The 25207-nt window shown below is 58.5% G+C and overlaps 1 protein-coding gene and 1 long non-coding RNA gene across 29 annotated transcripts in view; one reads left to right on the forward strand and one right to left on the reverse strand.

Annotated features, from left to right (window-relative positions):
• Positions 1-25207, forward strand: part of LOC135185778 (protein disulfide-isomerase TMX3-like) — a 75037-nt gene that overhangs the window by 26629 nt on the left and 23201 nt on the right. For 5 of the 28 annotated variants that reach the window (XR_010306598.1, XR_010306602.1, XR_010306600.1 and 2 more), the window contains exons 3-12: positions 5397-5552; positions 6028-6131; positions 6858-7036; positions 11131-11373; positions 12559-12671; positions 13564-13693; positions 14481-14549; positions 16511-17073; positions 17830-21170; positions 22690-22866. Coding sequence is in view for 10 of the 28 variants with exons in the window: in XM_064162906.1 (XP_064018976.1) it covers positions 5397-5539; positions 6028-6131; positions 6588-6733; positions 6858-7036; positions 7133-7231 (671 nt within the window). In the remaining 18 variants the exon portion in view is untranslated. The other 23 variants (XR_010306608.1, XR_010306609.1, XR_010306611.1 and 20 more) reach the window with 19 other exon arrangements.
• Positions 9743-10406, reverse strand: LOC135185780 (uncharacterized). Its single transcript, XR_010306615.1, has 2 exons — positions 10022-10406; positions 9743-9979 (listed from the first exon to the last, which is right to left on the reverse strand). It is a non-coding gene; the product is annotated as an uncharacterized LOC135185780 (long non-coding RNA).

The following is a 25207-nucleotide window of genomic DNA, read 5'->3' on the forward strand; positions in this document are numbered from 1 at the left end:
ACTCATCCCAGTCCCCTCCCAGTCCTCAGTCCCTCGCAGTCCTGTCTCATTCCTTCCCAGTCCTCTCCCAGACCGTCCCAGTCCCAATCCAGTCCTTCCCAGTCCTTCCCAGTGTCTCCCAGTATGCCCCAGTCCCCTTCCAGACTAGGGTGATTGTGAGTGAGTGGGAGAGGCAGGGAGGGGAATGGGAGGGAGAGCTGGGAAGTGGGATGGGATTGGGAGGGCCTGGGGAGGAGTGGGAGGAGACTGAGAGGGAAGTGGGAAAGGATGAGGGATGGAGTGGAGGGATTGTGAGGGACTGGGATGGCCTGGGAGGGGATGTGGAGGGCCTGGGAGAGAGGGATAGGGGCATGGGAGTTAGTGGAGGGGACTGGGATATACTGGGAGATAGTGGAATGGAGTGGGAGTGGATTGGGAGGGAAGGGAGAGGGATCTGGAATGGATTGTGAGTGACTGGGAGAGGACTGGAATGGCACTAGGGACTGGGAGAGACTGGGAAGGGACTGGGATGGAGCTGGAAAGGACTGGGAGGGGATTGGGTCAGAGTGGCAGAGGACTGGGGATTGGGAGGGACTTGGGAGGTGACTGGAATCGGAGTAGTATATACTGGGAGCTAGTGGCATGGACTGGGAAGGATTGGGTGAGGCTGGGTGGGACTGGGAGTGGATTGAGAGGAAATGGGAGAGGACTGGGACTGGGATGGGACTGGAATGGACCTGGAAAGGACTGGATTAGGACTGGGAGGGCAGTGGGAGAGGACTGGAAGGGACAGAGAAGGACTGGGAGGGGAGTGGGATGTACTGGGAAAGGAGTGGAATTGGATTATGTGAAACTGGGATGGGACTAGGAGGGGAGTGAGAGAGGGTGGTTGGGACTGGGAAGGAGACTGAGAGGTGACAGAGAGGGGAATGGGACAGGGAGAGTAATGGGAAGGACTGTTGGGAATTGGGAGAGGAATGGGATGCACTGGGCTGGAGTAGGAGGGCATTGGGAGGAAATGGGAAGGGATCTGGAATGGATTGTGAGTGACTGGAGGGGACTGGGCCAGAGGGAGCATACAGGGAGGGGAATGGGAAGGTAGTTGGAGGACCTGGAAGGGACTTGGAGGGGATTGAGAGGGAGTGGGAGGTGACTGGAAGGGGACTGGGATATTTTGGGAGCTAGTGGGATGGACTAGGAAGGATTGGGAGGGTGCTGGGTGGGAGTGATAGAGGACTGGGAGGGGACTGGAGTTGGACTGGGAGAGACTGAGAGAGACTGGGATGGGACTGAGATGGACCTGGTGAGAACACTGGGAGAGGCCAGGAAGGGACTGGGAAGGTCTGGGAGGGGACTGGGAGGGATTGAGAGGAACTGGGAAGGACTTGGAGGAGACTGGAGGGCATTGAGATGGACTGGGAGTGGGGTGGAGTGGGAAGGGGACTGGGAAGGAGTGAGTGGGACTGGGAGGGATTGGGTGAGACTGGTAAGGGGCCTGAGAGGTGTGAGGGAGGGGAATGGGCCTGGGAGGTCTTGGGATGGGACAGGGAGGGGAATGGGAGGGACTGATGGAAGTGGGATGGGATTGGGAGGGACTGGTGAGGCGTGGGAGGAGACTTGGAGGGACTGAGAGGTAGTGGGAGGGAAGTGGGAAAGGATGAGGGATGGAGTGGAGGGATTGTGAGGGACTGGGATGGCCTGGGAGGGGATGTGGAGGGCCTGGGAGAGAGGGATAGGGGCTTGGGAGTTAGTGGAGGGAATTGGGATGCAGAGGGAGGGAAGTGGAAGTGACTGCAAGGGAATTGGGAGGGACTGGAGGGATTCGGATAGGTCTAGAACGGGACTGGGAGGGGACTTGTTGAGACTGGGATCCATACCTGAAGGCACTGGGAGCCATCCTGGAAGCACTGGGAGCTGAACTGGGAGCCGCCATTGTGTCCCCTGCCACCATTCTGTCTGTCTCCCTCTCTCCCTCCCTCCCTGGCGCTGTGAGGGGAAAGAGCGGGAAAGCCAGGCTGCGCTCTGATTGGCCAGCGGGGCTTAGGCGGGAAGCGCTCCCATTGGCTGCACTGGGCCCAATTCCCCCACTTGGTGTCCACTTTGGGCCCAGTTCCTACCAGTTTGGGAACAGTTTGTCCCAGTATGGGACCACTTTCCTCCCAAGCCCACCCAGTTCCCTCCCGTTTCCATCCCACTGCCCCCCAGGCCCTCCAAATTCTATCCCAATCCTTCTCATTTCCCTCCCAGTCACTCCCAGGGAGCCTGACTGAGTGGAACTGGGAGGGACTGGGATGGACCTGGGTTTGACCAGCAGGGATAGGGCACAGGGTGCAAACTGTCAGGGATTGTCAGGGACTGGGAGGTAATTGGTAGAGACTGGGAGGGAACTGGTTGTGACTGTGTGGGGATAGGGAGAGACTGGGATAGACTGGGAGGGATTGGGAGGAGACTGGGAGGGCATTGGGACGGGCTCGGAGGGAATGGGATGGAGTGGAGGGATTGGAAGTGACTGGGATGGACTGGGAGGTAGGGGGAGTTGAGTGGGAGCGTCTGAAAGGTACTCAGAGGGGCCTGGAAGAGTCTGTGAGGGGATTTGGAAGGACTGGGAAGGGAATGGAAGGGACTGGAAGGGGACTGGGATATGCTGGGAAGAATGGAGGGAACTGGGACAGGACTGGGAAGGACTTGGAGGGGATTTGTGCGAGACTGGGAGGAGATGTGGGAAGGACTTGGAGGGGCTGGAGGTGGACTAGGATAGAAATGGGATGCACCAAGAGGGAGGTGAGAGGGAACTGGGTAGGACTGGGAGAGACTGAGGGGGACTGGAGAGGAACTGGGAGTGACTGGGAGGGAGTGTGAGGCAATTGGGAGGCACAGGGAGGGAACCGATTGGGACTGCCTGGGGATTGGGAGAGACTGGGAGGAACTGAGTGGAACTGAAAGGCCCTTGGGGGCAACTGGGAGGGACTGGGAGAGGATCTGGGGGTTACTGGGCAGGATGGGGAGCGGAACTGGGAGAGACTGGAAGGAGATCTAGGAGGAACAGAAGGAACTGGGATTAGACTGGGAGGGACTTGGAGGGGATTTGTGAGAGGCTGGGAGATGTGGGAGGGAACTGGGAGGGACTGAGATGGAAATGGGATGGGCCAGGAGGGATGTGAGAGGGAACTGGGTAGGACTGGGAGGGACTGGAGGGATTTGAGAGGGATTGGGAGGAAACTGGAAGGGACTGCGGAGGAATTGGGATGCAGAGGGAGGGAAGTGGAAGGGACTGCAAGGGAATTGGGAGGGACTGGGCAGGATTCAGAGAGGTCTAAAATGGGCCTGGGAGGGGACTTGTTGAGACTGGGATTCGTACCTGGAGGCACTGGGAGCCATCTGGGAAGCACTGGGAGCCATCCTGGAAGCACTGGGAGCTGAACTGGGAGCCGCCATTGTGTCCCCTGCCACCATTTTGTCTCCCTCCCTCCCTCCCTGGCGCTGTGAGGGGAAAGAGCGGGAAAGCCAGGCTGCGCTCTGATTGGCCAGCGGGGCTTAGGCGGGAAGCGCTCCCATTGGCTGCGCTGGGCCCAATTCCCCCACTTGGTGTGCACTTTGGGCCCAGTTCTTACCAGTTTGGGCCCAGTTTGTCCCAGTTTGGGACCACTTCCCTCCCAAGCCCACCCAGTCCCCTCCCATTTCCATCCCACTGCCTCCCAGTCTCTCCCAGTCCCCTCCCATTTCCATCCCACTGCCTCCCAGCTCCCCCCAGTCCCCTCCCATTTCCATCCCACTGCCTCCCAGTCTCTCCCAGTCCCTTCCCATTTCCATCCCACTGCCTCCCAGTCTCTACCAGTCCCCTCCCATTTCCATCCCACTGCCTCCCAGTCTCTCCCAGTCCCTTCCCATTTCCATCCCACTGCCTCCCAGTCTCTCCCAGTCCCCTCCCATTTCCATCCCACTACCTCCCAGCTCCCCCCAGTCCCCTCCCATTTCCATCCCACTGCCTCCCAGTCTCTACCAGTCCCTTCCCATTTCCATCCCACTACCTCCCAGCTCCCCCCAGTCCCCTCCCATTTCCATCCCACTATCTCCCTGCTCCCCCCAGTCACCTCCCAGTCGTTCCCAGTCCTTCCGGATTCCATCCCATTTCCCTGCCAGTCACTCACAGGGAGGGGAACTAAGAGGGACTGGGAGGAACTGGGACTGAACTGGGAAGGACTGGGATGGAACTGAGTGCGATTGGCAGGGACAGGGTGTGGGGTGCAGACGGTCGGGGACTGGGAGGGGATCCGCAAGAGACTGGAATTGACTGTGAGTGGATCTGGGAGGTACTGGGATCGGATCTGGGAGAGACTGAGAGGGGCTGGAAGGGACGGGGAGGAACAGAAGGGACTGGGATCGGATCTGGGAGAGACTGAGAGGGGCTGGAAGGGACGGGGAGGAACAGAAGGGACTGGGATCGGATCTGGGAGAGACTGAGAGGGGCTGGAAGGGACGGGGAGGAACAGAAGGGACTGGGATTGGATCTAGGAGAGACTGGGAGGGACTGGAAGGGACGGGGAGGAACAGAAGGGACTGGGATCGGATCTGGGAGAGACTGGGAGGGACTGGAAGGGACGGGGAGGAACAGAAGGGACTGGGATCGGATCTGGGAGAGATTGAGAGGGGCTGGAAGGGACGGGGAGGAACAGAAGGGACTGGGATCGGATCTGGGAGCGACTGGGAGGGACTGGAAGGGATGGGGACGGGGCTGGGATCGACTGGGAGGGGTTTGGGAGGGACTGGGCCGGTCCGGGCGGTATCTGTGTGGGCCTGGGAGCAGAGGAGAGCATGGGAGCCATCCTGTGAGCACTGTGCGTTGTCCTGGAGCACTGGGAGGTACTGGGATCCATACCTGGAGGCGCTGGGAGCTGAGCTGGGAGCGCTGGGAGCCGCCACGGAGCCCCCTGCGGCCGTTTTGTCTCCCTCCCCCCTCCCTCCCGGCGCCGTGAGGGGAAAGAGCGGGAAAGCCAGGCCGTGCTCTGATTGGCCAGCGGCGTTTGGGCGGGAAGCGCTCAGCCTCTGCGCTCTGGCAGGCTCTGGGGGGTCTCACTCTGGGTTTCGGTGTCCCCTTTGGCTCGGCCCCCCCAGCCACGGCTCCAGGGGTCTGGGGGTATCGAAAGGGCCTTTGGGGGCATCTAAAGGCGTCAGGGGTGAGCTGGAGGGGGTCTGCGGGTATCTAAAGGAGGCCTGTGGCCATGTAGAGGGGTCAGGGACCCTCGTAAAGGGGTCCGTGGGCACCTAGAGTGGGTCTGGCGAGATGCAAAGGTGGAGGCTGTGCTTGCTGTGCAAGGCTGCTTGTGTGTGTGTGCTTTAGGTGTGGTTTGCTCTGGGGTGCAGTCAGTGTGTGCTGCTGTCCAGCCGAAGCACTGCAGAGCTGCTGCTTCTCCTTGCAGCACACGCTCAGAGGACAGGTCCCTGGATTGCAGTGCTGCTCCAATGGCCTGTGGTGGCTGCAGGCAGCCGCGGCCCGGGGAGCCCAAGACTCAGCGTGTGGAAGGGTTGGGAGCAGCCCTGGGTGCCTGCAAGGATTCGGGAGGTGAGCTGAGCAGGTGAGATGGATCTGAGACACCTTTCAGAGCAGCTGCTGTGAGTATCTGGAGTCTTCCTGCAGCGTTGGTGCAGTTAAAGTAGAGAAAGCAGCTCTGGAAGGTTTGTGCTGCATCTTCCATCCAGCTGCGTTCTGCAGCCCCTGGGAAGGTGCTGGTTGGTAGAGCGCATCTGTGGGAGGTGTGAAGGGAGCTGGGGGTCTGTCTGCCTGCACAGGGAGAGCTCAGCTGTCTCTGCTCGTCACAGTGCTAGAGAGCAGCTTTCAGAGCTCCGCAGCGTGCTGGAGCTGCTGCAGGAGGATCAAATGGTGTCTGCCTCCCAGACACAGGGAGAGCAGCGTGGAGCCTCCTCCTGTCTGCTTCGTCCATGTGGCAGCTGTCCTGGCACTTGTCATGCCAGTGAAGTAACTGAGCCATGCCGAGAGAGGGGAGGAAATGCAAAGCAGTGGCCCTGAGACAAATCTCACTCTTCCCACAGGCCCGAGCAGGTCTGAAACCCTGCCACGGAGAGGCACAGGCCCCGCAGCAGTGCCTGCATTTCAGCAGCTGCCCATCGGAGCTAAGCACAGCCTCGGCTCAGAGGTGAGGGCATGGCTGTGAGAGTGCAGCTGTCACCAGCACCTGCTCCTCTCCGTGCTCCAGTGGGGCCAAACGTTTCAGATCCACTGCTCCTCTGGGGACTGCAGCACTGGGGACTAATTTGAGGGTGGGTTTGTGTTGGGTTGGTTGGTTTGGCTTTGGTTGTTTTTTTCCCAGGTGCCAAAGCATCTGGGCCGTCTCTGATCTCACTGATCCCTTTTCTGTCATAAATGAAGCTTTACCAAAAAAGTTACAGTCGTGTCACTTCCAGCCTGATCTGCATGGCTTGAGCAGCCACTGCCAAAGAGCAAAGCCTTTGTCAGGGCTCTCGGAGCAGCTCGTTTGTTGTGTGTGTGAAAAAGGCAACCAAGTGTCAGGGGTTGTCTTTCCCATCTTCTGGTGGGGTGCTCTGACGTGCTTTATTTCTGTCTGGCTGTCACTGGTACGTGTCCCTGGCAGCTCAGGAGCATGTCTGCTGGGCAGTGCTGGGGGCCAGGCGTCCCTCCTGTGTGTGCATGGCCCACATGGCAGCACCCTGCAGTCAGAGCTGACTGTGTGCACTGGAGGTGGAGTGTTGGAGTGGGATCAGCTCAGAGCTCTGCAAGGTCAGTGCATGGCAGTGGAAAATGAAATGCTTTGGCAGTGTTTTTACTGGGGGCATAGGAGCGTGCCCTCACCTTCACAGTGTGAGTAACTGAGCTTTGTCCTTGGTTGTTTCACTCTTGGCAGGTTTGCACTTTGCTTTCCACTCCACTGGCCAAGCCAGCCAGATGTGCAGCAGCAGCAGGATGGGCACGAGGGCCCCAGCTGCTGCGGTGAATCCGTCAGCACGGACGCTGGTGCCGCTGCAGCCTGGCCCTGCAGCCTGGCAGGGTGATCTCCTTTGGCTCGGCTCCTGTGGGCTCCAGGTAGGGTTTGTCTGTGTCTGCCAGGAGGGAAGGGTTGAAAAGGAGATTGCTCAGTCAGAGCTCTGACCTAGTAGCTGAAGATTCTGTCCAATGCAGATGCTAACAGAGCAGCTGGATGAGCAGAAAGCCTCTCGTGCAAACGGTTGTGGAGTGCTTCTCTCTGTTCCCTGCTGCTGGGAGGTGCTGACAGGTTAGAGTTAGTGGAGGGGTGTGAAGAATTTGCAGGGATCTCTAAGGGTCTGCAGACCCCTTTGAAAGGTCTGAAGTTGTCTGTAGATGTCTCTAGGGTGCTGCAGGGGTCTGCAGGCACCTCTTAAATGTCTGGAGGGGTCTGTAGCTGTCTGTAGAGGTCTCTAGAGCTTTGTAGAGGAATGTGGGTGCCTGCAGCTGTCTCTAGGGGGGTGTGGAGGTCTGCAGGCACCTTTCAAATGTCTGGAGGGGTCTGTAGAGCTCAGGCAGGGTCTGTAGATTTTGGCAGGGTTCTGTAGGAGTCTCTGGGCAGCTTTTAAAGGTGTGGAGGGGTCTGCAGGTGCCTGTTGAGCTTTGTCCATGTCTGTGGTGGTGTGTAGGTGAGTGTGGGTGTCTGCAGAGGTGTGAAGGGGTCTGTAGCTATTTGTCAGGGTCTGAGAGAGTCTGCAGAGGTCTGTAGAGTTGAGTAGGTGTTTGGAGGTTTCTGTGTGGGTCTGTAGGTGCCTGCAGGCATCAGTGAAGGCTCTGGAGGGGTCTGTAGATGTGTGCAGGGGTCTGTTAAATATCTGGAGAGGTCTGGATGGGTGTGGGGAGCTCTGTAGGGGATCTGTATGTGTTTGCAGGCAGCCTGCAGGGGTCCGTAGATGCCTGTAGGGATTTGCAGGGCTCTGTTAGTTCTCTGTAGAGGTCTGCCTGGGTCTGGAGGTGCCTTTTAATGGGTCTGTGGAGGTCTGGAGGGCTCTACAGAGTTCTGCAGTGGGCTGCAGTGGTCTGTTAAAGGTGTGGAGGGGTCTGTAGGTGTCTGCATTCAGTGAAGGAGTTCTTTGGCTCCAGGACACTTTTGTCCAGTGTCTCTAAAGTGTGACTGTCCCAAATGAGATAGAGGTGCACTGGCAGCGTGTTTGCAGGTGGCCCCAAGCTGAGTGGTGCTGGAGAGCAAGCAGAGGGGCAGGATGGCATCCAGGAAACACCTGGGCAGGCAGGGGAGCTGGGCCCAGGCGAAGCTTGTGAGGTTCCAGGAGAGCAAGGGCAGGGTGCTGCGTGTGGGCGGGAGGAAGCCTGCCTGTGCCTGCGGGCTGGGGGCGGAGGCGATAAAGAGCAGCCCTGGGGGTGCTGGGGAGAAGCTGAGTGCGAGCACATGGTGTGAGCTTGCAGGCCAGGAGGAGCCTGTCGGTGTCTGCAGGGCTGTGCAAGCAGCTGTAGGAGTCTGCCCAGGTCTGTAGGTGTCTGCAGGGGTCTTCTAAAAGGCCTGGAGGCTTTTCTGAGTGTGCAGAGGTGTGCGGGGGTCTGGAGGCATCTGTAGGTACCCTTAGGGGCCTGGAGGGCTCTCTGGGTGTCTGTGGAGGTGGTTAGGGGTCGGTAGAGGTGTCTGTGGTGCTGTAGGTGTCTCAAAAGGCTGTGAAGGTCTTGAGGTGCCTTGCAAAGGTCTCGAGGTGTCTGTAGGGGTCTGCAGGGTTCTCTGGCAGTCTGTAGAGGTCTGTGGGGGTCTCTAGGGGCCTCTTAAAGACATGCAGGGGTCTGCAGGGCTCTATGGAAAGGTCGGGAGGGGTCCCTAGAGGTCTCTAGGAGGCTGGAGGGGTGTGCGAGTGTCTGTAGCATTCAGCAGGTGTGTGGAGGTTTCTGTTCTGGGCCCGCAGGTGTCTGCAGGCATCTTGTAAAGGTCTGCAGGGGTCTGTGGAGCTCTGTCAGGCATCTGTTAAGTGTCTGCAGGAATCCATTGAAGGTGTGGAGGGGGCTGCAGGGCTCTGCAGAGGAGGCTGTGGCTGTGTGTAGAGGTCTTAGGGGTGTGAAGAGTTTGCAGGGGTCTGTAAGGGTCTGCAGAGCCCTTGGAAAGGTCTGAAGTTGTCTGCAGGAGTCTGGAGATGTCTCTAGGGCACTGCAGGGGTCTGCTGCTGCGGGAGGAGTGGGCTGGCGGAGCCACGCCCCCTCCCTGGCCTTTCTTGCCTGGCTCTGGTTGCTGCCTGTTTATTTGCATAGCCACACCCCCTGTCCCCTTGCTGTCTAGTCCCCGCCCCTTTCTTTCTGAGCCACGCCCCCTTCCCTGTTCTGTGTCTGGTCCCCGCCCCTTCTCCTTGGCCACGCCCTCTCCCCATGCTGTGTCTAGTCCCCGCCCCCTCCATGGGCACACCCTCTCCCCATGCTGTGTCTAGTCCCCGCCCCCTCCATGGCCACGCCCTCTCCCCATGCTGTGCCTGGCCCCGCCTCCTCGGCCCCGCCCCCACCCCTCAGTAACTAATAATATGGTGACAGATTTGGAGCTTCCTTTGGAGGAGGAGTTCAGGAGGTGGCTGCTGATTGGTGGATTGTGGTGGGCGTGGTTTGCCGCTTGTTCTGCCTTCCTCATTTGCATAAATTTCAATATCAGGCTCTGCCTTTGAGTACCTTGGAGATGTGTTGGGGATTGGGGAGGGGTTACCGGAAGGGTCAGCAGCTGATTGGTGGATGCTGTGGGGGCTGTGGGCATGGTCACCCCTGTGCCCCGCCCCCTCATTTGCATACATGAAGGCAGGGTCCACCTGGTGGAGTTTGGTGCTTTATGGGGGGGGGGAACTGGTTAGGACGGGGAGGGTCAGCAGCTGATTGGTGCGTCCTCTGGCATGGGCGGGGCCTGCCCCTGCCCCGCCCCTCCGAAGCGCTCGATGGTCTCCAGCACAGCCCCAGCAGCTCCAGGAAGGAGGAGACCTCCCCCCGCAGGCCTCCAGCCCCCCGGGAGACCCAGAGCCTGCAGGGGGAGGGCTCAGGGACCCCCAGACCCTCCTTAGGACCTCCCAGGGACCCCCAGACCCACCCAGGGACCTCCCAGGGACCCCCAGACCCTCCTAGGGATCTCTCAGGGACCCTCAGACCCACCCTGGGACCCCCAGACCCTCCTAGGGACCTCCCAGGGACCCGCAGACCCACCCACTGGCCTCCCAGAGACCCCCACTCACCTCCTTGTATGCCCCCACTAATCCCCCAGCCCCTCCCCGTCCCCGCCCAGCGCCCCCCAGTGCCCACTCAGGCCCTCAGCTTGTCCCCGCAGCACTGCAGCCTGGCCTGGGGGCGCTGCTGAGGCCTCCCCCAGGGCCGGGCTGGGGGCTGCAGGCCTGGGCCCAGCGCCCTCAGTGCCACCTGTGCCAGGCCAGCAGGCAGGGGCAGCAGCACCTCCCTGGCAGGGCAGGTCAAGGAGCCTCGGGGGAGGGACCCCAGCACCTCCCAGCGTCCCCCCAGTCCCCTCCCACTGCTCCCAGTCCCCCCCAGGCACCCCTGGGACTCTCTATGGCACCCACAGACCCTTCCCCTACCCCCAGCCACCTCTGACCCCCGTCAAAACCTCACCCGGGGACCCCCATGACACCCCCAGACCCTCCCTCTGCTCCACTGCCCCCTCCCCCCAGCCACCTCGGACCCTTCCCAAGGCGCCCCCAAACCCCCCCAACCCCGGGGCCGCCTACAACACCCCCAGACCCTCCCCATACCCCCTTCAGCCACTTCGCCCCCCCCCCCAAATCCCCCTGCGACCCCCCCAAGCGCCCCTGGCAACCACTGACTCATCCCCAGACCCTCCCCCCACTGCTCGCCCCCCCCCCAGCCACCTCATCCCCCCCCCGGGACTCCTCAAACCCCCCTGGGGCCCCCCCGAAGCCCCTCTGGGACTCTCCAAAACCCCCCAGCCCCTTCCCCCGCCCCCCCCCGAGCCCTCTCGGACCCCTCCCGGGACCCCCCAACTCCGCCTAAGACCCCCCCGGGGCTGGGTACAGCCGCAGCAGCTCGCTCCGCGCCGCCATCTTGCCTCCGTGCCGTCACTTCCGGCTGGCAGGCGACGCTCTGGGCTCTCCTCTCGCTGGTCAAAGCCGCTCTAGGCCTCCGAGGTCCTCCAGGCGCCACTGCGAGCGGCTCTGGGCCAAAGCAATGACTGTGCTCAGCTGCAGGGATGGATTTGCCTGCACTCAAGCTGCTGCTGCCAGAGCCCCTCCGTGTCAATCTGTGCTGCCGTTGGGTTCTGCAGCTCTCTCCAGCAAGCATGGCATGAGCTGAAGGAGCAGCAGGAGCAGCATGGCCGTTCCCCAGGCAGCAGGAGGGTTCAGCCCAGCACCAGCTCATGCGGGAGGAGCAGATGCTGAGGAACATCCCCCACGAGACGCAGGTGGCCAAAGAGGCTGGGTCAGGTAAGGCTTTGTGTGGAGTTTGTGCTCCTTCTGGCAGTCAGGTGCACCGGTTCTGAGGAGTAGAAGCATGGAGTGGTTGCTGTTGGAGAAGAGCTTCCAAATCATCCAGGGCAGCCCTTAAGGCAGCACTGCCAGGTCACCCCTAAAGCATGTCCCTGAGCAGCACAGCTGTAGGACTTTTCCTCCCTCCAGGTAGCTGCAGCCAGCAGTGAGCTCACTGATCAGACTCTGTGCTCAGAGCAGAGCTGCTGCAGCCCTCTCAGCATCTTGGTAGCCTCCTCTGCACTGGCTCCAACACTTCCATGTCCTGGTTGTGCTGGGGGCTCCAGAACTGCCCCCAGGACTGCAGATGGGGTGTGAGGAGAGCAGAGGCAAGGGGCAGAATCCCCTCCCTTGCCCTGCTGCCCACACTGCTCTTGCTGGAGCCCAGCACAGGGTTGCTGTCTGGGCTGCACTCACACTGCAGGCTCCTCTTGAGCTTTGCATCAGCCCAGACCCCCAGGGCCTGTTCCTCAGGGCTGCTCTCAGCCGTTCCCCATCCAGCCTGGAGTTGTGCTTGGGATTGTGCCCACCCAGGTGCAGGACCTTGCACTTGGCCTTGATGAATGCCATGAGGTTGGCCTGGGCGCACCTCTGCAGCCTGCCCAGTTTGTAACTGGGGCTGTAAAGAATGGTTATGCATTGCCTGTGCTTCTGATTTCAGGAGAGTCCCATTTCATTCTTGATGCTTTCTTTAAGAGAGGCATACAACTGAGCTCCCTCAGAGAAGCAGCATGAAGTGCATGAAGGATGCTGGCTGCACTCAGTACAGACAAGGCACATGGGAGTAGGTTAACAAGATGCTTGACATTTGCCCTTAATGGTCATTGTCTTCAAATGCATCATTCGGGAGTTAAGTTGCTTGGCATTTGCAGTTGACTACTTCTTCTCTGGCCTTTGGAGTGAAGGAAGGGAAAAACCAGAGTTGAAGATGTCAGCTCTGTAAGTTTTCTCTGGGTGATCAAAGCATGCACAACATCCTGTGCTTGTGCTCTGGAAGATTCTAGGAGCTTCCCGGGGACTCAGGGAGCACAAGTTCTGGATTTCTGTGGGCTGTCTCTAGATGAACACCTGAATGCAGTGAATCTAAAAGCAGCTGTCTCTCATTTGAAGTTAAAGTGATGTGACTGATCTGGTGCTTTATAGGTGCCAAAAAGGAGACCTTCTTCACCTGCTTCTCCTGTGCAAGCTCTTCTGTCTGTCTGCTGAGATGTTTCTGCCTGTTTCTCTGGCAGAGAAGTGTTTGCTTTTTTGGCTGGGTAAGTAGGAGATTTGTTTTGTTGATTTGCTTTGTTTTGTCGCTGAATACTTGGTGCAGCTGGCCTCAGATGCTGTTTGTTCACAAAGGACACACTACTGTGTGATTGGTGGGCATAGAAGCAGTAATTGCTGACAGAAGCACGCTTGTGACCTTGGCTGTAAATTCATGAACAGGCATTACAGTGTTTCTGTCTCTGCAAGCCAAAGTACTCTCATGCTGAAGAACTTCTTCCTCAGATCCACTCTGAGCAGCCCTGCTCTCCCTCAGCTTCAAACCATTCCCCTTGCCCTGTCTTTAGACACCCTTATGGAAAAAGTCCCTCTGCAGCCTTCCTGCTGCAGGTTCCCTTCAGGTACTGGGAGGTAGCTTTAAAGTCTCCCTGGAGTCTTGTCCCCTTCAGGCTGAGCAGCCCCAGCTCCCTCAGCCTATCCTCTTAGAAGTGCTCCAGCCCTTGGCTCATCCTCGTGGTCCTGCTCTGAACTGGTTCCAGCAGTTTTTCGTTCTTCAGCTGGACTGTGGCCATGTGGAATGTTTTGGGTTGTGCTTTTGCCTTTGCATGCTGAAAGACTTCCTGTGTTACCTTAGTAGTACGTTTCATGTGCAAGGTTCCTGTCTGTGATCTCTTGCTGCTGGGGAAGTCATGAGCTACCTGTGGGGGTGTGAAATGCAGTAAGCTTCCATCGCGTTGCCTGCACGGATGTGAGGGGACAAAGTACTGCTGAGAAGCTTTTTTGTACCATTCTCTTCCCCCTTCCCCTCTTGCCTTTAAGGGAACACACACAGGGAGAAGCTCACTGAGCGCCCTCTGACATGCTGTAGGAATTCTTTGCTTTGCAGTGTTTTACACTGTGGCTCTTCAAACCTGTAACCCATCTGCTTTCCATTGCCAGCGAGCTGACCATCCGTACTACCGTCGCCTTGAATGCCTCCAACCAGCAGTGTTTGCTGCCAGACAGACACCTGGAGAAGACAGAGGACATGGTTAAGTTCATGAAGGATATCTTGGATGGTGCTGCTGAAGTAAGTCTTTGTTGTGGCTTGAGATATATTGGTTGGTGTTTGGTTTTTCCCCCCTTAGCTGCGGTGGCTCCGATTGTTACGCCGTGTGATTTATCTTCCTGTCCTGGCTGTCTTCCCGTGCTGGGTGCTGGCAGTGAATACGTGGTGAGGAGTGCTTGGGGTGTGCCATCCTTTGCTGTTCTCACTGTGGGAACTCCAAGAGCCATGGAATGGGTGCGTTATGAGTGATGCACAATTAATAACCAATATTAATGTTGGTATCCAGGCAAAGGTTGTTAATAACTACAACCAACCTGTTTCTTATCATTCAGTCTCTGCAGAAAGCTTATTGACAAGGTTCAAAGCACACAGCTGGGGTATTTGTACACTTAGAATCATGGAATCAGCCAGGTTGGAAGAGACCTCCAAGCTCATCCAGCCCAACCTAGCCCCAGCCCTCTCCAGTCAGCTAGGCCATGGCACTAAGTGCCTCATCCAGGCTTTTCTTGAGCAGCTGCAGGGACGGCGACTCCCTAGGCAGCCTCTGTGGTCTGAGAGCAGAGCAGCAACTTGCTGTTAGTTTGCTGTGATGGTCTCAAACAACTGTGGGAGAGTTTGGCATGAGCCTGTTGGAATGCTTAGCCTTACTGGAGGAGCTGGGAGCGTCTGGGCAGCATGAAATGCAAGAGCAATTGCTTTTCACTTCCTTCTTAAGGGACTTAAGGGTTGGGAGGTCTGAAGAATGAACTGTTGGGATCATAACTGCAAAGTGTCAGCAGTTTTGACATGGTTCCATTTGACATTGCAGGCACAGGCTGGTGATGGACTTCTGCAACGAAGCAAGAGAGTCCTCTATGAGGCCAAGGCTGCTGTAATGGTAGAGTTCATTGCTTATTCAGTGAGGTGATGCTCTTGTCAGTCAAGAAGGACTTAGTTGCAGAGGCTTTAGAAATGCTTTGATGTAAGCTTGTTGCTATGCTGTGCCTAGTGTATCTATTGTCACTATTTAGAACTAGGCTTAAACCAAATGAACTTCTGGATTAAAACAGCCAATCATGTCTGCCACAGTTCTAACTGTTCCACCTGCAGGAATGTCACATTTTTCACTCTGCTGTTAGTCTGATGTATTTTAAGGGACAGAATCATGAAAATCCAACCTCTTTTCCTTGAGCTTTTTGCCATCGCTTCAGAGGTTCTTTTGTGTTCTGAGCAATGTTTTGGTTTCAGTCTGTCCCAGTCCTCTGTCAGCCTCCCAGCCAAGAAATCTCTGCTCCTGGTGAGGCGGAGCAGCTTCTGTCTGTTGTTACTTGTCCTAGTGCTGAGCACCACCAAGCAGCAGCTGGCACCTTGGTGCTGACCCCTGCCCCTCGGCAATGTATAGACGTTAAGGAGATCCCTTCTCTTCCCCAGACTAAACATCCCCAGGCCTCTCTCTCTTCTTTCCAGCCCCCTCCCCCCCCCGCTCTTGCCCCTCCCCCAGTCCTTTCTTCCCCCCCTCCACCTCCTCTCTTCACCCCCTCCACCTCCTCCCTTTTCCCACCCCTCCTCTCTTCACCCCCCCACCTCCTCTCTTCACCCCCCCACCTCCTCTCTTTTCCCACCCCTCCTCTCTTCACCCCCCCGCCTCCTCTCTTTTCCCACCCCTCCTCTCTTCACCCCCCCGCCTCCTCTCTTTTCCCACCCCTCCTCTCTTCACCCCCCCCGCCTCCTCTCTTTTCCCACCCCTCCTCTCTTCACCCCCCCGCCTCCTCTCTTTTCCCACCCCTCCTCTCTTCACCCCCCCGCCTCCTCTCTTTTCCCACCCCTCCTCTCTTCACCCCCCCGCCTCCTCTCTTTTCCCACCCCTCCTCTCTTCACCCCCCCGCCTCCTCTCTTTTCCCACCCCTCCTCTCTTCACCCCCCCGCCTCCTCTCTTTTCCCACCCCTCCTCTCTTCACCCCCCCGCCTCCTCTCTTTTCCCACCCCTCCTCTCTTCACCCCCCCCGCCTCCTCTCTTTTCCCACCCCTCCTCTCTTCACCCCCCCGCCTCCTCTCTTTTCCCACCCCTCCTCTCTTCACCCTCCCCCATTTTTCTCTCCCTCCCCACCTCCTCTCTTCTCTCTCCCCCACAATAACCAGAGCCACACCAGAGGCCAGAGCTGTGCTGTCGCAGCAAGCAAAGGGCAAAGGAGGCAACGAGATGCTGTAGGGACTCTGACTCTTGCTGCCAGGCTGCAACAAGAGGAAGGGAGAGTCTGGCCCCCAACAGGTGAAAACAAGAGAGGAGCAAGGCAGGAAGCACAAAAGCAAACCTATCTCATGAAGGAAACAGCACAACTTCAAGCACAGTTTTAAGCACAGCATACCAAGGAGGAACAGAAATCCCAAGCAGAGCAAAGGGGAGGAGTGGCTTAGAGAAAAGCAAAAGCACCCCACAAAGGACACAGCCAAAACACCACCCCACAAAGGACACAGCCAACCTACCCCCGCAAAGGGGATCAGCCAAAGGCTTCTGCCTCTCCTGGGGCAGCTTAAAAAGGGGAGGTCAATTGAAGTCTCCTCCCACCCCAGCTGTGGCCACTTTGCCCTCCCTGCTCAGTGCCCTTTATAAGCAGAGCAGGAGGAGCCCAGCCCCAAGCTGGGCCCATTGCGGGCCAAGGGATCCTCCGCCTGGCATCCCAGGTGAGTGCGCACGGGTGAGCACCGGGTGCGTGGTGGAGGGTTTCGAAGGCCGGGGGGCCTGGCTGGCCCCCTGGCTAGCTAGGGCCACCTTAGGGCTGGGCTACTGACCCACTGCAACATCCACCTTAGCTCACGGGTGCTAAGTCTGTGTTGCTACTGAGGCTGAGGTTTCTCTAGGAGGTTGGATCCTCGAAGGTTTTGCTCTGGGTTCTGCGATGGAGGCAAAGATGGAGCAGGAGCACTAACTGGAGCTGGTAACGGACCAGCAGCAGCAGCTGGTAATGGAACTGGTAATGGAGCAGAAGCTGGTAACGTAGAGTGGAGAGGAGGAGGAGGAAAGCAGCAGAGACTGCCCGGGGGAAGGCAGAGAGTGGGGGCAGGACGGCAGGGGCTGCCCGGGGAAAGGTGGAGGGCAGCGGCAGGAGGGCAGGGAAGAGGTACAGAGCTTTCAGGTGCTGAGCTTCAACAGAAAGACCTGATGGAAAAGAAAAGAGACTAACTTGTTTAGCAAAAGTACTCTCTGGAATTTCCCAAGTCGCTTATTTATTGAAGGCAGTCATTTGTTGGTCATTGTCATCACGAGAGAGGACCTTTTGGTTTGCGTTAGGGTGGTTTGGGCTTGCCTGTAACTCCAGGCCCCTCAGAAATTGATGGGGGGGGAAAACCCCAACCCATGGATGTTCTCTTGGTTGTCTTTAACAGATAAACAAAGAGCAAGTGCGACTGAAAGAGCTTTGCAGGTAACAACTCTGTGACCCTGTTTGGAGAGTTTTGAATTGGTCATTGCCAGCGAGATCAAGGTAGTGCCCCTTGGCCTTGCTGCATGTGGTGAACTGCTCCTAACACAGCCCAGCTGAACACAGAGTCAGGTGAAATGAAGGCTGAAGAGATAGGAAAAGTCTTTCTCAGCCTCATAGCTAAAGACAGTTTAGTTTCCCCAAGAAGTCCCATTCTACCTGTTGTGCATTGGTTTGATGCCAAAGCCAAACAACTGCCCCAGACCTTTCTATTTTCTCAGCTTTGGTGTAAATGAATATGAATTGAGGTTGGATGAGGCCCTGAGCAGCCTGTTGCAGTGGGAGGTATCCCTGCCTAGAGCAGAGGGTTGGGACTGGATGATCCTTGAGGTCCCTTCCAACCTAAACCATTCAATGAAGTCTTTTGTCAGCTCCTAGGATTAGTGACAGTGGGGAATGTTTGCTTGCTATGAGCTGAGGGAGCTGTTTCCTAAATGGAATGTTCATTAGTTCTTTAGCACCTGAAAATGTTGGCAGGCTACTTGATAAACCTCCTGGAACACAGGGGCCTGTTGAATTGTTTTCCCAGTGCCTGAACAACTTGCAGTGCTGTAATGGGTTAGCCTCCTGTTTCCCTCCAACACAGAAGTGAGGCAAAAGTAACACAGCCAAGGAAAAACCCTCTGGGTTGAGATCAAGAGGTAAATACAAAATGAGATCCTGCAGTGCACAATTACCTTAGCCTGTTTCTGTTTGCAGAAAGCAGGAGTCAGCCACCTGCCACCCATCCCCTCCTGACCCCAACCCCAGAAACCCAAAGCAGCACTTGGCACAGGAGGTCTCTCGTGTTGCAGTCTCACCTTCAAGCCCTGGAATACTTTGCTTCAGCCAGCAGCATGGGGTTGGATACCAACAGCAGAGTCGACTTAACCTGTGACTAAGTGAACTTTAAGTGTTCTGACTCCACAGTGGAACCTGATAAAGAAAGATGTGAATGGAAGCAGGCTCTGACTGCTCTGTGTAACTGATGAGAAGCTTTCTGAAGGAGGTGAATTTGTTTTACAGCCCTTCCCTCAGCTGGTTACAGATCTTCAAGGTAGCTGCTGGTGCAGTGTCTGTTGGAGACTGTTAGCCACTCTGAAGGAGGGAGTTAGTGGAGCATCATAGGAACATGTAGAGAGATTGGTCAGGAAAAGGCATTTGTGTTACCCTTTTGAGTCATTTGAGTCACTTTTATTGTAATCCCATGGCTGAGAGCAGGACTCCTTTGTGTCCAGGGTTAAAATCTTCAAGGAGAAACAGTGCCAAGGCTCTGAATTGATTGGGACTTGGTGCTGCTAGTTACAATGTAGGACAGTTAAGGCAGTCCTGTGTTTTGTGATTTGCCTTTTTTCCTACCGTTCTAGTTTTGGCTCGGGCTAGTGTGAAGTGTCTCTGGAACGAGGTCCTTGTGGTCCCTTCTGACCCTGACTGATTCTGTGATTCCAGCAAGCAGCTTTTGACTTAAAAACCCCTGAGGTCACTGCAGCACCTCTCTATGGAATAAAAGAAAGGGATTTTGCTGCACTGCTGAGAACTGTTTCCAGCTCTGAGCCTTTGTTGTTGTGGTTGTTTTTGGTTCGTGTTTATAAACAGCAGTAGCTAAGCAATCCTCTCTGAGCTATGGACCAGAATCTGCTGCATCCTGTGCAAGAAGCAGATCCCAGTGTGATCTGGTGCAGCTGTAGCACTTCCTAACTGCTAGGTTTGGGAGGAGGGCATGTGTCTCAGTCGTTTCTGAGCTGTGATAGCAATCAGGTGTCTGCTTAAGTCTTGACCCTCTGCCACGTGCTGCCACGTTCACCAGATCTTTCTCCCGGCTTCAGGGAGAGAAGGAGTGTCCAGCTCCCAGAGTGGGTGTCAGAAGCGATGTGAAGTGAAAGGGGTTTGCTGAGGTCATGTAGGAAGTTGTGTGAGGGAATCTGGCAGTTTGGTTTTTGATTTCTTCAGTCTCTAAAGTTTTTCTTGGAGCAGCTTCACTGCAATCCTTTTAAATGCACAGAGTATCAGCACAGGCCCTTTTAGACAGTCCTCCAGCTTTGCTGCAGGTCCCTTTCAGATACTGCAGCGTAGCTCGAAGCTCTGCCTTCTCTTCTGCAGCCTCCACAGCCCCAGTTCTTTCAGTCCTGCTTCCCAGGAGAGGTGCTGCAGTCCTCTGCTCCTCTTTGTGGCCCTCATCTGGCAGAAGAGCTGTGTTTTTCCTCTAGCTCCTGCAGAACGGCCTTAATTCTGGTGTCAGCAGCTCCCCCTGTGTCTCCTCTGCTGTCTGTAAATCCCTCCAGAGTAGATCAAGGAAGTGCTGAGTAGCCCCAGCTGGAGTTGAGAGCTGTCCCTATAAAGTGAGTGTGTAGGAGTGGCAGAGCGTGGGCTGTGCCTTGCGTGCGGTGTGCTGTTGGCAAAGGCAATAGGCAGAGCGGCGCTGGGCTGAAGGCGCTGCCCCCGGCCGGGCGCAGAGGCGCTCTCGGTTGTGTGTGCTGCCCTCCGGTGTTTGCTCGTGGGTACTGCAGTTGTGTAGCGGCTGCGGTGTGGCGCCGGTGCTGAGTGCTGCCACCGTGTGTTTGCTTGTCCACACTGCATTTCCTCAGCCGCGGCGGTCGCCCGTTTTCCTGCCTCGTCTCTAAAGGCCGTGCACGATTGAAGTGGCTGAAAGCTGAGGGGAGGGGAGGAGAGGAGGGGAAGGTGAGAGGTGGGAGGGAGAGCTGAGAACTGGTTTGGATTTGTAAGTATTGGAGTGAGGAGTTAAAAGCGGCAGGCAGGGGGGCGGTCCGGCGCTCGGGCCGGCTCGGGGTGACAGATTTGGAGCTTCCTTTGGAGGAGGAGTTCAGGAGGTGGCTGCTGATTGGTGGATTGTGGTGGGCGTGGTTTGCCGCTTGTTCTGCCTCCCTCATTTGCATACATTTCAATACCAGGCTCTGCCTTTGAGTACCTTGGAGATGTGTTTGGGGTTGGGGAGGGGTTACCGGGAGGGTCAGCAGCTGATTGGTGGATCCTGGGGGGGCTGTGGGCATGGTCACCCCTGTGCCCCGCCCCCTCATTTGCATAAATGAAGGCAGGGTCCACCTGGTGGAGTTTGGTGCTTTATTGGGGGGCGAAACTGGTTAGGATCGGGAGGGTCAGCAGCTGATTGGTGCGTCCTCTGGCGTGGGCGGGGCCTGCCCCTGCCCTGCCCCGCCCCTCCGAAGCGCTCGATGGTCTCCAGCACAGCCCCAGCAGCTCCAGGAAGGAGGAGACCTCCCCCCGCAGGCCTCCAGCCCCCCGGGAGACCCAGAGCCTGCGGGGGGAGGGCTCAGGGACCCCCAGACCCTCCCAGGGACCCCCAGACCCTCTCCGGGACCTCCCAGGGACCCCCAGACCCGCCCACTGGCCTCCCAGAGACCCCCACTCACCTCCTTGTATGCCCCCACTAATCCCCCAGCCCCTCCCCGTCCCCGCCCAGCGCCCCCCAGTGCCCACTCAGGCCCTCAGCTTGTCCCCGCAGCACTGCAGCCTGGCCTGGGGGCGCTGCTGAGGCCCTCACCAAATCGCCACCGCTCGCCGCAGCCTGTCAGTGGCCATCTGCAAGCTGGCACTGCCCTCACCGAGTGGGCACTGATCTCACCAAGATGGCATTGAGCGCGACGGGTTAGAGGGGACCTTATCAATATGGCGCCGAGCGCGACGGACTGGAAGCGACCTCACCAATACGGCGCTCAACGCCGCGGTCCTGGCGCTGCCCGCAGCAAGCTGGCAATGCCCTCACCGAGTCGCCACCGCTCGCCGCAGGCTGGCAGTGACCCTCTGCAAGCTGGCGCCGCCCCCCGTGAGCTGGCGCTGCCCGCTCTTAGGCTGGCAGTGCCCTCACCACGACGGCGCCGCCGGCAGCGCAGGCTCGGCGGTGACCTCACCAAGATGGCGCCGACGTCCCGCCTGCGACGCTGACCGCACCAAGGTGGCTCCGGGGGCGGTTCCCGCCGCCCCTCCCCTCTCGCTTGCGCAGAGCGCTCAGGCCAGGCCGCAGGGAGGGGCGCAGGGGACAGAGCCACTCTGAAGGCTGCCCGGGGGGCGTCTGGGCCCCGGAGGTGGTGAGGGGGGGTCGGAGAGGGGGGGGAGAGGTCTGTGTGGGGTGGGGGTCGCCGCTGGGGGGGGGGGCGGTGGGCAGTGGGGGGCAGTGGGGGGAGGGCCTGGAGCGTCCCCAGCAGCCTGGAGGGAACAGGGAGGGGAGGAGGGGGAGGGGCCGGGACACATACCCGGGGGGGGGGTCCGGGAGGCCGTGGGGGAGTTTTGGGGGGTGGAAGTTGGGGGCGAGGCCGCGGGGCCTGGGCCTGGGCCCTTCGCTGAGGCCTGCTGGGAGGAGGGGGGGGGCGGAGAGGCCGGGGAGGGGTTTGGGGGTCCCTGGGGGGGACCTGGGGAGGGATTTGGGGGTCTCTGGGGGGGACCTGGGGAGGGATTTGGGGGTCTCTGAGGGGGGTCTTCGAGGGGGACCTGGGGAGGGATTTCGGGGTGTCTGGGGGGGGGTCTTTGGGGGGGACCTGAGGAGGGATTTGGGGGTCTCTGGGGGAGGTCTTTGGGGGGGACCTGGGGAGGGTTTTGGGGGTCTCTGAGGGGGTTCTTCGAGGGGGACCTGGGAAGGGATTTGGGGGTCTCTGGGGGGGGTCCCTGGGGGGGACCTGGGGAGGGATTTGGGGGTCTCTGGGGGGGGTCTTTGGGGGGGACCTGAGGAGGGATTTGGGGGTCTCTGGGGGAGGTCTTTGGGGGGGACTTGGGGAGGGGTTTGGGGGTCTCTGGGGGGGTTCTTCGAGGGGGACCGGGGAAGGGATTTGGGGGTCTCTGGGGGGGGTCCCTGGGGGGGACCTGGGGAGGGATTTGGGGGTCTCTGGGGGGGGGTTTTGGTGGGGAGCCTGGGGAGGGGTTTGGGGGTTTCTGGGGGGGGTCTTCGAGGGGGACCTGGGGAGGGATTTGGGGGTATCTGGGGGGGGTCTTTGGGGGGGACCTGAGGAGGGATTTGGGGGTCTCTGGGGGGGGTTCTTTGGGGGGGACCTGAGGAGGGGTTTGGGGGTCTCAGGGGGGGGTCTTCGAGGGGGACCTGGGGAGCGATTTGGGGGTTTCTGTGGGGGGTCCTTGGGAGGAGTATGGGGGTCCCTGGAGGGCTCTTTGGGGGGGACCTGGGGGGGTCTTTGGGGGTCTCGGGGGGGGGGGGTCCTTGGGGGAGGGTCTTGGGGAGGGATTTGGGGGTCCCTGGGGGGGTCTTTGGAGGGGTCTTGGGGAGGAGTTTGGGGGTCCCTGGGGGGGACAACCTGGGGAAGGATTTGGGGGGCCTTATGGGGGGGCCCCTGGGAGAGATTTGGGAGGGGTTTCTAGAAGGGTCTGGGGCTGTGCTAGAGGCTTCTGGGCTCATCTGCAGTGAGCCTGGGGGCCCTCGAAAGGGTCTGGGGACAGGTAAAATGGGCCTGGGGTGATGCAGCAGGGTTCAGGGGCATCAGAAGGGGCATTGTGGGCATCTAAGTTGGCCTGGGGTCCTCTGGAGGTTGCCTCCCTCTTTCTGTCTCTGTTGTTTGTGCCTGGGTGAGAGTTCTCTGCTGTGTTTGTTCTCTCTTTTTGCAGGGAGCTGAACTGCTTTGCCCCAGCCCAGCTGCAGATCTGCACTCAGCCTCAGCCCCAAGCCCTGGCAGGGTGGGATGCTTTGGTACCAGGCCGTGGAGCTGTTTGAAATGCAATTGCTGCTTGCAGCTGGTTCAGAAATGGATTTCCTGTGGCTGTGGGGGCAGAAATGTCTCTGTGGTGAGTTGGTGCCAAGTGCCAGCCTTGCTTAAAGCCTTCTCTTAGGCCTTTCAGTGTGCTGATGGTTGCAGAGGAGAAGCTCAGGGTGTGAGGGAGTGAAAACTGAAGGGGGTGTTCAGGTGTGGGGAGAGGCCTCTGCCCTGGAGAGACTGCTGGGCAGTGCTGCTGCAGCTAAGGTCTCCCTCGGGGAGCTGTTCCCCTCAGGGGCACTCTGGGGGCACTGTGCAGGAGGTGGCAGCCAGAAGGCAGAGCTGCCTGGGCCTCGTTGCTGTGCTGGCCAAAGCAGGTCACTTGTGCAGCTGTGCCACTTGGTGCTCAGGGCTGTGCTTGGGCAGAGAGGCAGCTGTGCCAGCAGCCTGTGCCGCAGTGCAGCCTTTGCTGCTTGGCTCTGGGCTGATGGCAGTGGAGCCCCAGAGGCAGCGGTGCCAGGGCAGCTCAGCAGGGGCTGGGCTAGGGGCCGAGGCTGTGCTGCCTGCAGAGGCTTTTGTGTGCCTGTGTCGGGGTGGATTTAACATCCTTTTACTGCTGGGATGTGCTCCTGCTGCTGCCTTTCTGCTGCCCGGCTGGGAGGGGTCCAGAGGGACTGGGAGACACCAGGAGGGGTTGGGAGGAGACTGGGAGGGCATTGGGAGGGAGTGGGAAGGGATGCATGAGGGACTGGGAGGGAATGTGAGTGACTGGGAGGGGAATGGGTAGGGCTGAAGGGGGTTGGGAGGAAATGGAAGAGGACTGGAAGGGACTGGGACCGAGAGAGACTGGGATGGACTGGGGAGGGGCTGGGAGGGGAATGGGATGGAGGAGGAAAGGACAGGAATGGGAATGAAGGCAATGGGGAGGGAACTAGGAGAGGACAGGGCCAGACTGGGAGGGATTGGGATGGATTCAGTGGAAGTGGGAGAGACTGGGATTGGGAGGAGACTGGGAGGGCATTGGGATTGAGTGGGAGGAGTGGGATGGACTGGGAAGGGCCTGTGAGGGGATTTGGAGGGACTGATGGGAACTGGGAGTGGAATGGGAGGGACTGGGAAGGGACTTGGAGAGGCTGAGAGAGACTGAGCCAGACTGGGAGGTGTTTGGGAGGCAGTGAGAGGGATTCAGTGGAACTGAGAGTGACTGGGAGGGATTGGGAGGAGAGGGAGGGGTCTGGGAAGGCATCAGGGATGGCCTGAAGGGATTGGGATGGGGAAGGCCTGGGAGGTAGTGGGAGGGGACTGGGAAGGGGCTGGGAGGGGAATTGGAGGGACTGGGAGAGAGTGATAGGGGATTGGGAGTTACTGAGGGGACTGGAAGGAGACTGGGATATACTGGGAGATAGTGGAATGGACAGGGAGGGATTGTGAGGGGCTGGGTGGGACTGGAAGGGGACTGGGAAGGACTGAGAGAGACTGGGCTGGACTGAGAGGGGACTGGACTGGCAATGGGAGGGAGTGGGAAGGCATCTGGAAGGGATCAGAAGGAATTGGAAGAGACTGAGAGGGAATTTGGCATGGGAGGGCATGGGAAAGGCTCTGGAGGGATTGCAAGAGACTGGGAAGGAGTGGGATGGGCTGGAATGGGAGTGAGAGGTGTGAGGGAGGGGAATGGGACTGGGAGGTCCTGGGATGGGACAGAAAGGGGAATGGGAGGGTCTGATGGGAACAGGGAGAGGAATGGGATGGATTTGGAGGGACTGGGAAAGGACTTGGAGAGGCTGAGACTGAGCCAGACTGGGAGGGGTTTGGGAGGCACTGAGAAGTACTGGGAGGGAGTGGGAAGCCTGCAGAGGAACTGAGAGAGAATGGGAGGGGATTTGGAGGGAGTGGGAGGGGAATTGGAGGGACTGGGAGAGAGTGATAGGGGATTGGGAGTTCCTGGAGGGGACTGGAAGGGGAATGGGATATACTGGGAGGTAGAGGAATGGACTGGGAGGGAGCTGGGTGGGACTGATGGGGACTGGGAGGAAATGGGAGGGGACTGGGATGGACTGGAAGGGATTGGGAGAGAGTGGGAGGGGATGTGGAATGAATTTGGAGAGACTGGGAGGGACTGGAAGGGATTGGGAGAGAGTGGGAGGGGATGTGGAATGAGTTTGGAGAGATTGGGAGGGACTGGAAGGGATTGGGAGAGAGTGGGAGGAATTCAGAGAGACTGGGAGGGACTGGGGTGGATTGGGAAGGAATAAATGAGTGACTGGGAGGGATTGGGAGAGACTGGGAGGGGATTGCGAGGGACTACTTGGAACTGGAAGAGGAATGGGATGGTCTGGGAGGGACTTGGAGAGACTGAGCCAGACTGGGAGGGGTTTGGGAGACACTGAGAAGGGCTGAGAGGGGACCAGGCTAGACTGGGGGGGGATTCAGAG

The sequence above is a fragment of the Pogoniulus pusillus genome, chromosome 23 (genome assembly GCF_015220805.1).
Source record: "Pogoniulus pusillus isolate bPogPus1 chromosome 23, bPogPus1.pri, whole genome shotgun sequence".
NCBI classification, from domain to species: Eukaryota; Metazoa; Chordata; class Aves; order Piciformes; family Lybiidae; genus Pogoniulus; species Pogoniulus pusillus.